The 13,513-nt window shown below is 41.8% G+C and overlaps 2 protein-coding genes across 2 annotated transcripts in view; one reads left to right on the top strand and one right to left on the bottom strand.

Annotated features, from left to right (window-relative positions):
• Positions 1-5,910, top strand: part of LOC308397376 (uncharacterized protein) — a 170,242-nt gene extending 164,332 nt beyond the window's left edge. Inside the window, exon 3 of the mRNA XM_080883241.1 lies at positions 4,549-5,910. Coding sequence (XP_080739367.1) covers positions 4,549-5,565 — 1,017 coding nt within the window. The 3' untranslated portion in view covers positions 5,566-5,910. The remainder of the gene's footprint in view (positions 1-4,548) is intronic.
• Positions 1-13,513, bottom strand: part of LOC308399604 (uncharacterized protein) — a gene marked incomplete at its 3' end in the record, with an annotated part of 374,730 nt that overhangs the window by 182,444 nt on the left and 178,773 nt on the right. The gene's annotated exons all lie outside the window — the stretch shown is intronic.

Raw genomic sequence — 13,513 nt, forward strand, 5'->3', positions numbered from 1 at the left:
AAACTATCTACACCCTCACTTATCTTAACTGCACTACTGTATAGCTCTGTGTAAATAATCATTCTGTACATTCAATAATCTTTAATCCTACAACTGTTTACAACTTGCATAGTTCCCATTTCTGTATAGCTGTATATCTCAGATTTCTGTAAAGTTATTTATTTCATATTCTGTATAGTTTTTCATATTTATATCCTGTTCATAGCCTGTACATAGCTTGTACTCACTACAGCCTTTACATACTTAGTTATAGAATATTCACAACATACTTCATACCGTGTACATTATAACATACCATAATAGACCCATTTCTGTAGTATACTTACATATCTATACTATTGCTAATATATATTGTAATATATCTATATCACTAAAGCACTTCTGGATGGATGCAAACTGCATTTCGTTGCCCTGTACCTGTGCATGTGCAATGACAATAAAGTTGAATTCTATTCTAATTCAAACCTCCACCTCTGGTCTTGGCGGAGTCATCTGCTAGCCTGTCGGCTCGGTGTGTGTGGCGTCCTGCTAACGCGATAGCATTGTCCGGGCAGCTGTTGTTCAACCATGTTTCGGTGAAAAACATGACATTTGAGTCCATAATCCGTCTGTTGTTAGTGATGGAGAGCCGTATCTCATCCATTTTGTTTGCCAGAGAACGGACATTGGCGAGGAAAATACTGGGTAAAGGCAGCTGGTGTGGTGTTAGCTTTAGCTTAGCCCGTAGCCCTCCGCGCCTACCTCGCCTTTGTTTACGATCTCGGCGCCGTCTGCGTGCACTTCCGCCCGGCCGGGGAGAGTGGGCAGCCTCCGGTGTTCTGGAGATCTCTGGGATGAGTCGGAGATCGGCGATAAAACTGTTGAAGTTGTGAGTCCAGATGTCCAGAAGCTCTTGTCTGCTGTAGGTCAGCAACGCACAGCAATTCTGGACGAATAATCCGGTTAAAAGTAGATAAAAAACCGCTAAATAGCAGATTCTGGAGAGACACTGAGCCTCGCGTTGTTCACGCGCCGTCATCTTGTGTGTCTTGTTCAGTGGTGGTCGTCTTTCAGCCTTTCTTACCTTGGCCATGTCTCTGAGTATTGCACACCTTGTGCTTTTGGGCACTCCAGTGATGTTGCAGCTCTGAAATATGGCCAAACTGGTGGCAAGTGGCATCTTGGCAGCTGCACGCTTGACTTTTCTCAGTTCATGGGCAGTTATTTTGCGCCTTGGTTTTTCCACACGCTTCTTGCGACCCTGTTGACTATTTTGAATGAAACGCTTGATTGTTCGATGATCACGCTTCAGAAGCTTTGCAATTTTGAGACTGCTGCATCCCTCTGCAAGATATCTCACTATTTTTGACTTTTCTGAGCCTGTCAAGTCCTTCTTTTGACCCGTTGCCTAATAATTCTGCACACCTGATATAGGGTGTTGATGTCATTAGACCACACCCCTTCTCATTACAGAGATGCACATCACCTAATATGCTTAATTGGTAGTAGGCTTTCGAGCCTATACAGCTTGGAGTAAGACAACATGCATGAAGAGGATGATGTGGACAAAATACTCATTTGCCTAATAATTCTGCACTCCCTGTATACATTTGAACATTTGCCATAACGATGTAGCTGACGATATAATTGACACGAGACAAGCAGCTGTTGTTTATGTGCATTAAAGTTATATAAAAATGTAACAGTGCAAATGCAAATTCCTCGCTGACAGTTTAACCAAAAGGCGTTTCCAGTGGAAACTGGCCGACACATCCTGAGCATAACCATGTATAATATCCACTAAACTTCAGAAGAGGTTATACAGTCGTGGCCAAAAGGTTTGAGAATTGCATAAATATTGGAACCTGGAGAAGTTGCTGCTTAAGTTTTTATAATAGCATTTTGCCTGCACTCCAGAATGTTATGAGGAGTGATCAGATGAACTGCATCGTCCTTCTTTGCCATGAAAACGAACTTAATCCCCAAAAAGCCTTACCACTGCATTTCATTGCTGTCATCAAAGGACCTGCTGAGACCATTTCAGTGATCGTCTTCTTAACTCAGGTGAGAATGTTGGCGAGCACGAGGCTGGAGATCATCATGGCTGTATCCCGATTCAGGTTCTGCAGCTTTAAAGTCCTCAAGGGCCGCGTACTCAAAGACCGCTAAGGCCGAAGTGCGAGGCTCGTAGGCTCGTGAAATGGGACGTCTAGCCTCCGTCGCGCTGCCCAGGTTGCCTAGCAACCATGATACTAAACAGCTGGAAACGTTTCATACAGCTTTGTTTGACAGAAATGAAGGAGAACATATTTAGTTCATTTGTTTCTACATGAGCTCTGTGTGATTTGATGAGTATCTGAGGCTGAGACCACAGGACTGAAACATGATTGTTGGGCTTCATTTCTGTGCTGAACAGTTGTTTAAGATTAGCTGTAAATAACAATTAGCTGATGTTGTTCATGAGACTAAAGTCACCTCACTGTGGTAATGTAAATATAATATGGCCAATATTATACTTATTAATCACTTCACTCACAGACAAGTATCTGTGACAGTGTGTATACAGATGTATCATATATAAGAGACAAATATTGTTCATTTAATATGTTGGTACTAAATTTGGCTCAATGCTTACATATATGTGTAAAAAGCAAATGTAGGAGCTGTGATAACTGTGTCTGATAGAACGAAGAGTAGACTGATATATGAAATATTCCTTTATTGGGTGAGAAAATCAGACCATGTCATAACTGCTGTAAGTCACACATGGAAATCAAATGTGTGATAAGCTGCAGGATTCAAATACAAGTGTAACTTATAAACACATGTTCATACTTTTATTCCACAATCAGAGAGAGAGAAACAGAGAGAGAGTGCAGGACAGACAGACAGGTGACAGTCTCAGGTGTACACACTGCTACACAACAGCACCAGAGAAGCAGGATTTAGTGTTTGTGTTATTACGAGTGTAAACAAGAAGAGTTCCAGATGGTGCAGTGGACACATGTGTGACTGCTGTGATTAAAGCATCTTTCTTTCAGCTTAACGAGTGAACCGTCAGCTCGTTCAAACACACGTTAAAGTGCGTTTGGCTCGACACCACCGAACAGAGGCAGCAATATAACACAGCTAACATTAACAGTGCAGTGAATCCTGCTTGTGCCGTGATGTTCAGGACTGCAAACCGAGCAGCATCACTGACTTTCAGCTTGTTGTGTTTGTGGATATATGACTGACTTTAATTATCCACAAAATCATCACATTCTCTGTCAGATTAAGGTCGACTATTGAACGGCGTATATTTTAAAGGCTTTAAAAGCAAGTTAACGCTGAAAGTACAAACATCACTAATGTCACATAACTCTGCCGACAAGGCATAGCTATGGCTATGAAATGCTCTTTGTGTATCACTTCTTCATTATGAAAGATGTCATTAATGCACTAGTAATGTCTCATCTGGAGTATTGTTCAATCATTTGGTCAGCAGCTAATAAGACAGATCTTAACAGACTTCAGTTAGTCCAGAATAAGGCGTCCAGATTAGTGTGAAGATGTTCATACTATACTAATATTGATAAAATGCATAATAACCTTTCTTGGCTTCCTGTACAGGCTAAAATATTCTATGGCTTACTTGTAGTTCTAAAGAAAGCAATTCTGTTAAACACACCACATTTATTCTGCTCAGCTGCAGTATCCAGATGAAATACATCATCATATTACACAGTTTTCAACAAGCTGCAATTTAGTAAATGCTCGAGTTAAAAGTAACATTTTGTAAAACTGTTACATTTAGAGCAACTTTTAAGTGGAATAAGTTGCCTTAAAAAATTAAAGAATTATTCAAAACTTCAATGAACACTTAAAAGCCGATTTACAGAGCTTTTAGTTGTTGTAAATATTGTAAGACATGATTTGTTTTTGAAATTTGTGTAATGTGCCTCAATGTTATTGATATTATTATTATTATTATTATTATTATTATTATTATTATTATTATTATTATTATTATTATTGATTGCTTATATTTGAACAATTGTGAAACCTCACTGTGGATGTAAGAGTGAAATTATGTGGATATCTTGAATCCACTTTATTGTGTAATATTTTATGTGAGTATTTGACGGAAGACGAGCAACATCTGTTGTGGAAGCTAACGGGGTTCCTTTAGAATAAACAAACATAGGATTTATTATCACTGAATAATTCTGTATAAATCTATACAAATTATAGAAATATGTAATAGGAAACAACAAAATAATCTAAATTATAAAATTGTGTGTGTGTGTGTGTGTGTGTGTGTGTGTGTGTGTGTGTGTGTGTGTGTGTGTGTGTGTGTGTGTGTGTGTGTGCATGATTTTAGTGTTTGAACAGTCATGAATTATCTTTAACAGCAGGTTGGATGTAATGTGTTAGAACTACCAGCAGGTGGGGATAAGAGACCTTTAAGGTGTTTGGTGCCACGCTCCACCTTCAGGTTTAAAACTAGTGTTAATGGAGTTTGAAGGTTGAGTTTGTTCCACGACTGCATTTCACTCACTGCCTCTGTTTGTATCTCTGTCACTGCAGGACCAACATGGAGCCAGAAGTCAGCGCTCTCAGGAGGCCGACAAACCTCACAGAAGAAAGGGAGAGAAAAAACACACATGTGACGAGTGTGGGAAGGGTTTTACTGTGAGGGCTTCACTAAAACAGCATCAGGTCATCCACACTGGAGAGAGACCGTTCAGCTGTGACTTGTGTGGAAAGTCTTTTTCCTTGAAGGGTTACCTAAAACAACACCAACTCATCCACAGTGGAGTTAAAGCGTACAGCTGTGATCAGTGTGGCAGAGCTTTTACTCAAAGTAGCCACTTACAGAGTCATCTAGTTACCCACTCTGGAATTAAGGCATACAGCTGTGACGAGTGTGGGATGGAGTTTACTCTGAAGGCTTCACTAAAACGGCATCAGGTCATCCACACTGGAGAGAGACCGTTCAGCTGTGACATGTGTGGAAAGTCTTTTTCCTTGAAGGGTTCCCTAAAAAAACACCAACTCATCCACAGTGGAGTTAAAGCGTACAGCTGTGATCAGTGTGGCAGAGCTTTTACTCACAGTAGCCACTTACAGAGTCATCTAGTTACCCACTCTGGAATTAAGCCATATAGCTGTGATCAGTGTGGCAGAGCTTTTACTCGCAGTAGCAGCTTACAGAAGCATCTAGTTACCCACTCTGGAATTAAGCCATACAGCTGTGACATCTGTGGAAAAACTTTCAGCCAGAGAGGGAGCCGAAATACACACCTACGTACACACATGGAAGGAAACTACAGCTGTGACCAGTGTGACAAGAGCTTCAGGAATCTCATATCATACTCTGCACACAAACGATACCATGTTACTAATAAACTGTTTCACTGTTACCAATGTGCCCAAACATTCACCTCATTGTCTGCTCTGTGCAAACATCAGCGCGATCACTCAGGGCTGAAATCACTCCCATCACTGGATCACAGTGAATCTGAAGACACAGAAAGATCCTCTGGTTTCTGTGTCAGACTCAAAAAGCTTGAGATCAGGCTCCACAGAGTTCAGATAGAATAATTTAAACTTGTGTTGAACTGAACTGGTTGCTGGGCTGAACTTCTACATAATACAGATCTACATGGGATCTTCTTTTCTGTTGTTTTACTGAGTCAGTTTTGTCCTTTTTTCTCTGTCCTGGTTTTGCTCGTCTGTAAATGATTGAAACTCAGTCAAATAGTTCATTGTTCTCCAGCAAAACGTTTTGGAAACTCATGTTTAACCTTTAAAACTCTGACATGTTTTAGCACACAAGGCTTCATCGGGGAGTTCACTCATGATTGGACCATGAGAACAAAGGTTTTTAGTTCTTTCAAAGAGAGTCTTGGAGATGTTTGATGTTTCTGTTTTTTTTACATAAAGGAATAAACTATTTTTCTTGCTTCATGTAGTGTGGAAGTTTTTAATGTTTCTTCATCTGTGATGTTCTTGAATGTGTTCACGTGAAGATGGTATAAATAAACTGTTGTCAGAGATTTACAGTTATCAAACAGTTAGGTGAATAAACAACACTGAGACACTTGGAGACGGTTAACGTGCTGCACGGGTGAGGGCTCAGAGAGGACTCACACCGAGCTGCAGTAGTCGTTTATTATTTATAGCAGGGTGAAACAAGCATAGCAGTTTCCTCTAATTTTGCATATATGTGTGTGTGTGTTGGGACTAACGCGTTATTAAGTAACGCGTTACAGTAACTACGTTATTATTGCGGTAACGAGCACGGTAACTAGTTATTATGCCAAAATCAGGAACGCGTTAGTCGTTACTGGGATTTATTACTGGGTAGGGCATTAACAGGGAGAGGTGGGCACAAAGAAATACTTTTCTTTCTTATTCTCATTTAAAATGTCTTGCTTTTAAAAAATAATTATCTGAATCTTACAACAAACGATTGATAGATTGATGCATATATACCATCAAAACAGTGTACATCACTGTCACAACAGCATTTGTTTTCATTCAAAGGCTTTATAATTTTTCCTATAATGGTGGGCCGGTCAGTCAAAATGTCCGGGCCAATTTTCTGTCCCAGTCCAGCCCTGTATGCAGCTCATCTGCAGTCTGGTGTTACCTACATCTTCCTATTCAGAAGGCAGAATTTCCGAGTTCTGAGTACAATCGAAAGCACCACGACTGCAGTTTTTGTGTTGGATGTAAAAGGCGCACATGACGCTGTGACGTAGGCTAGAATCATGGCAGCAGTGAATGACGGTCCAGGCGTGGGATTTCTCTCATGGAAATATGCACATTATCTTTTCCTTTCTATTGGTAGGTGGCACAGTGCACTTGTGGCAAGTAAGCAAGCTAGAAGACTGGCAAAGTTATGGAAGCAACACATTAACAAGAGAATTCTGAGTAAAACCAAAGTTACTTTCCCTAGTAACTAGTTACTTTGAAAGTAACGAGTAACTTGAAGTAACTGAGTTACTTTTGAGAGAAGTAACTAGTAATGTAACTAAGTTACTATTTTAAAGTAACTTACCCAACACTGTATGTGTGTGTGTGTGTGTGTCTAAGTTCGTATAAATGTCATAGGGTGAACTTCCTCTTTCTATAAACAGAGCGAGTAGTACATTTTGTTCTTTTCCTATTAAGAGTAAAATATGAACATATACTTCAATGCAACATAAAACTCATAAAAGCGTTTCTTCTTTAACATCCCCTCCTGATGTTAATGTTTTTCACTTAATCATACTTTATTATCAGCCAACAATCACTTGCTTATAACATTTTCAATTGTAGCATCATTCAGTATGTGTGTGTGTTTCTATACTAAATCTTCTTCATCTTCTAGTGGCAGTCCAACATAGGTAATTACTGTGGCCTATACCATTTTGTCAATCATGGATCTTATGCATGGTAGGATACATGTAGAAAACAAGCATAATAATAGAAGCAGAACTCCTATCAGTACGAGTCCTTTTATCACGAGGGTCTTCCAGCTGCCACTCAGCAGCCAGGTCAGCCAGTCCTCATTGTTCGTGACATAGTCTTGTTGCTGCGCATTACTCAGTTGTCGCAACTTGTCTAGGGCGGTGGTCATGGTCAAGGAGTGCACGTTGTCCGGGATATAGGTGCAACAAGTGGTGTTGAATAAGACACAGAGGCCCCCTCTCTCAGCGAGAATCATGTCCAGGGCGACCCTGTGTTGCATGACCACTATTCTGATCGCGTCGATTTCCTCATTCTGAGCCTTATTTATCTTTGTTGAGCTGTTCAGGAAAAGTCCAAATCGGTAGTCAAGAGTCTCAATTCTTAACGTGTTTTTTCCAGTTCCGACCCATGGGAACAGTGAGTGCAGGACCTTCTCTCCGGTGGTCCACAACTTGAACTCCGCTGGTACATCACTGCCCCCGATTGGGTCATGGGGTTGCACGTCATCAGTGTTCCTCTTGCGTCGTGGTTGGTTCTCATGGAATACTCTGAATGTGTGGTCTGACACTAAAATTGGGGCGCAGAGTCCGGTACAAGAAAAGCTCACAACTAAGACAAAACTGCTCCTGCAAGGAAAGCTCACTGTTATGCATGCAAGGTGATCAGCTCTAGGTGAGAAGACATTTAAATCTCACACTTGTTCTGCTGCATTTTTGAAGCTCAATTCCAGGAACAGATCGCAGGGTTCATTTTTATATACACTGCAACTGCCATGAGGACAGGGCCATTTTTTTGTTGTTTGTTTTTCCTTTTGCTCTGTGCAGCATTTTGGCAGCATTTTTAAATTTCTCTTTGTATTTTTTCTTTCTTTTACTAGTGAAGAGATGTAGCGTGAACAGTTATACAGTCTAAATATCCCATATGGGTCGTGTGAAATGGTGTTTTCAGTTTCATTCAGTTGAAGTAAAGAACGTTGAATATTTCTAAGTGTGCTGTTTTGAACCAACATGTCACAGTATGATCAGTGCTGTAATTTTTGACAGTCACTGTATCAATGTTATTTTTGCATCTCTTGAATAAAGGTTTTGACCTGCAAGTGCTAATTTCTTTAGTTATTGGGGTAAAATGGGTAATGTTAATAGGAAGGTGTTTTCCAATTCAGTAACCTAATTTAATGTTAATGGAAACTAACATTATCTCAAATTGTTTAGTTATAATTGTTGTTTAACTGAATCTTGATTTTTGATCTTGATTTGTTCTTTCCCAACATTTTTCAAAAGAAACAGTCTAATTTCTTTGCTGTGATTGATTCCAGAGAACACGGAAGAACTGACATTATTTAACTGTTGATTTATGTAGATTCAGTGGAGGAGTAATGTCAGTTTAATTCTTTACCTACTGTCAATGCAGTGAAATTAGACATTTTGTTTTGAAAGGTTACTGGTGGATGCCAGCAACCATCTTGGAAGAGAACAATATAATGTGTTATAAGGCCTCCATTTGAAAATTGTGTATTTGATACTATAATATAATAGCAAAATGTAATTTGAAGATAACATGTAGTATTTAAGTGACCAAGTAGTATTGGGTAAAAGTTATTGAATGGTGTTGGGATAAAGTGAGAAAATTGTGAAGGATTAAAATATTCCAAGAGCTCAAATAACTTCATCAAAACATGTTTAAGTCACATTTTATCAACACAAATTGCACAGGCTTATTGAACATGAATAAATTGTGTTAATTTAACTCAATTGTTTAAGTTGCTGCCAAAGCAAAACATCTGTGTGCAACAAATGTCCACCATTGAATTAAGTAAATCCAACAACATATTTTTTTCAGTGTAGTTTGGACTTTATGATTTCTGTAACTGGAAAATATTATTTTGTTTAAAGACAGAAGTGACCGCATAGTTGCAACATCAAAGGGAAATATTAATTAATTAGCATCAAGTATATTTGTTGCTTAAGCGTTTGCACTATAACTTAAGTAGGATTATAACTTTTAAGGAAGGAAAGATTTCAGATATTTAGTTCACTGTTTCAGTTATTTTATATGAAATGAAAACATTTACGTTGGTCAAATATGATGCTCTAAATCAAATAAAAGTTTGAAAATAAATGATGTATTTTTAAATGCTGCAACAAATGTTCACAAAAAGTAACTATAATTAAAACCAGTTAAACAAAATCAAATGTTTGAATCATGCTTAACCAAATGCCAGGCTGGAGAGCTGAACCTAAAGTATACGTAGAAAGATTTCAACATCTGAGCAGTTTTTAATGTTTTTATCACATATAAATGTCACAGCAGTGGGTCCTGGCCCAATGCTTTGTGTTTTTGGTTTTCTTTGACTCTTGTTTTTCTTGGTTTTTGTTCTTCTTATTTATCAGGCTCTCAGTAATCTTAGTTCTCCCTCCCTCAGTGTTCATTTCAGCCTGTGTTTAGTTTCTGTTCCCGTGTCCCACGTTTCATCGTTTCATGTCGAGTCAGCCCTTTCTCTCTGTTTCCTGTGTCTCCCCAGTCAGCCCCGCCTCCCTCGGGCACTCATGTGTGATACAGAGTAATAAACCTGACTACATTTGCTACACTCTCTTTATTACCTGTTACTTTAAAATTCATACACTAATTATGTCTGCCCATCTCTCTAATGTGAAGGTCAAAGGTCAACATCCCAGTGACATAAGAATAATCCCAAAGGGGCAAAGGCAGCGGTTAATTTAGCACATTTAGCATTAAGGGTACAGCAAGGATATACTTTTACTTATTGTGGCAGGGGTGTGGTCTCTGGCCTGCTGCAGTGGAGGCTGGTGGCGGGACGTTGGACGGCACAGGTGAGGGTGATGGAGCTCATGACTCTCCCCTTTATAGTGACGGAGGAGACTGGCGTGAGGGAAGCGTGTAGTGGAGGAAGCCGAGGAGAGAGCTGGTTTCTGGCTACAAACCAGAAAAGATTGCTCGTGGTCAAATAATGTGTCAATCACCTGTGAATCAAACTGTGTGTGGCTCAGTTCATGTCACAGTGTTGTTTAGTATATCTTCACTTGTCTCACTCTCCTTCTGTTCTGTCCATCAGGACGATCCTCAGCGCTTACACAGATCCTCCATCGATGTTTTGGATCCAATCAGTGATCAGTTCTACGAGGAGGCCTGGATGTTCACCAGCGCTCGCTACACCTCCAGGAGCGGACATTCCCGGACTCTCTCATCATTGCTCTTGGGGACTTTAACAAAGCCAATCTGAGCCATGAGCTTCCCAAATACAAGCAGTATATTAAATGCTGAGGACATTAGACCACTGTTACAGCACGATCAGCGGGGCCTATCGTGCGGTGCCCCGCGCTTCACTCGGACTTTCTGACCACGTCATGATCCATCTAATCCCCGCGTACAGACAGAGGCTGAAGCTCTCCAAACCTGTCGTGAGGACTGAAAAACTGTGGAGCAACGAGGCTGTGGAGGAGCTTCGCACGTGTTTGGAGTCTACAGACTGGGACACAATGAAGGCTGCTTCTAACAGCTTGGATGAGTTTACGGACACTTTCACCTCCTATATCCACTTCTGTGAGGACAGCATTGTGCCATCACGCACCAGGGTGAGTTATAACAATGACAAACCCTGGTTTACTCCTAAACTCAAAAAGCTGTGGCTGGAAAAGAGAAAGGCGTTCAGAAGCGGAGACAGGGACTGCTACAGAGAGGCCAAGTACAGGTTCACTAAAGAAGTGGACATTGCCAAACATCAGCACTCTGAGAAGATGCAGCAGCAGATCTCAGAGAATGACTCGGCCTCTGTGTGGAAAGGTTTTAGGAATATTACAAACTACAAGCCTAAAACCCCCCACTCCACTGATGACTTGCTCTTGGCCAACACCCTTAACGACTTCTACTGTCGTTTTGACGAGCCATCAGGCAGCCTTCACACCTCCAACGGCCCCAACAATAGAGGCACTTTGGACACTAATTCCCCCACCTCTCCCCCCTCCATAGAGCCATCACCACCTTCAAACTGTTCACCTACAACACCCCCCTCCTCACCCCACACAAAAGAGGATTTCACACCAACTCCTCCCACCACAACTCTTCATATTCATGAAGCAGATGTGAGGAAGCAGTTTAAGAGTCTGAATGCTCGAAAAGCTCCCGGCCCAGACGGCGTGTCTCCTGCCACCCTCAGACACTGTGCAAACGAGCTGGCCCCAGTGTTTTCTGGCATTTTCAACTCCTCACTGCAGGCATGTCATGTGCCTGCCTGCTTCAAGTCCTCTACCATAATCCCTGTCCCCAAGAAACCTAGGATCACTGGACTAAATGACTACAGACCCGTGGCTCTGACATCTGTGGTCATGAAGTCATTTGAGCGCCTAGTTCTCTCCCATCTCAAGACCCTCACGGCCCCCCTCCTGGACCCCCTGCAGTTTGCATACAGAGCCAACAGGTCTGTAGATGACGCCATCAACATGGCCCTACACTTCATCCTGCAGCATCTGGACTCCCCAGGAACCTACGCCAGGATCCTGTTTGTGGACTTCAGCTCTGCCTTCAACACCATCCTTCCAGACCATCTCCGAGGCAAGCTTTCCCAGATGAATGTGCCTGATCCCATCTGCCGGTGGATCACTGACTTCCTGACGGACAGGAAGCAGCACGTGAGGCTGGGAAAGAATGTCTCGGACTCTCGGACCATCAGCACCGGCTCCCCTCAGGGCCGTGTTCTTTCTCCTCTGCTCTTCTCCCTGTACACCAACTGCTGCACCTCCACCCACCAGTCTGTCAAGCTAATCAAGTTTGCAGATGACACCACCGTTATTGGGCTCATCTCGGACGGGGATGAGTCTGCCTACAGGAGGGAGGTTGAACGTCTGGTGTCCTGGTGCAGCCACAACAACCTGGTGCTGAATGCCCAGAAGACAGTGGAGATTATTGTGGACTTCAGGAAGCACACAGCCCCACTCCCCCCCATCATCCTGACTGACACCCCCATCACCTCTGTGGGCTCATTCCGCTTCCTGGGTACCACCATCACCCAGGACCTGAAGTGGGAGCCCACCATCACCTCCGTCATTAAGAAAGCCCAGCAGAGGATGTACTTCCTGAGGCAGCTGAAGAAATTCAACCTGCCAACACGGACGATGATGCAGTTCTACACTGCAATCATCGAGTCCATCCTCACCTCCTCCATCACCGTGTGGTACGCTGGAGCCACTATCAGGGACAAACAGAGACTGCAGCGTGTTGTGCGCTCTGCTGAGAAGGTGATTGGCTGCAGACTCCCATCTCTGCAGGACCTGTACACCTCCAGGACACTGCGGCGTGCAGCTCGGATCTCAGCTGACCCTTCTCACCCTGGATACAGTCTGTTTGACCTGCTCCCCTCAGGCAGGAGGCGCCGGTCCATTCGCACCAGAACCTCTCGCCATAAGAACAGTTTCTTCCCCTCTGCTGTTGGACACATGAACAATAAACGTACGACTGTTCCCACCCCTAACACATGACCCTACGCTGTGTTCACTGCATCATTCCATGTTTGGCACTGATCACCACCTGCACTCATGTATATATCTTTCTACATAGCAGTTTTAATTCTTATTCTTACTTTTATTTTTTCATGTCTATTTAAGCGCAATTTATGACAGTATGTTTGCACTGAAGCACCGCAGCAATTTCCTAATGTTGTAAACCTGCTCAACATTTGGCAATAAAACCCTTTCTGATTCTGATTCTGATTCTGATCTACCAGAAGGTGAGTGTACTCCTTTGTACTCAGATTAACATTTTACTTCTTAAAATACATTTTCATATATGAGCTTTCTATTATTTCATGGCCATTTAATCAATATTAAAATTACAAGCATATCAACAAAGGTGAAGCTGTTTTTTTCCACTTGCTGTCACACAGTCATGGAGGAATACAATAAATACATAATCAGTCATAGATCCTGAACAATGACATTAAAAGAAAGTCTGTGGCTCTAAAAACTAAACAGTATAAAGACATGCTCCAAGCTGCTGTTTCTCTCCTACTCCTCTAGGTTTTCCACTGTCGGCCATCCAGCGATGCTGGAGGGCTACCTGGCCAATGCTGGCCTACACAAAG

The sequence above is a fragment of the Rhamphochromis sp. 'chilingali' genome (assembly GCF_963969265.1).
Source record: "Rhamphochromis sp. 'chilingali' genome assembly, chromosome: 1".
Lineage (NCBI taxonomy): Eukaryota > Metazoa > Chordata > Actinopteri > Cichliformes > Cichlidae > Rhamphochromis > Rhamphochromis sp. 'chilingali'.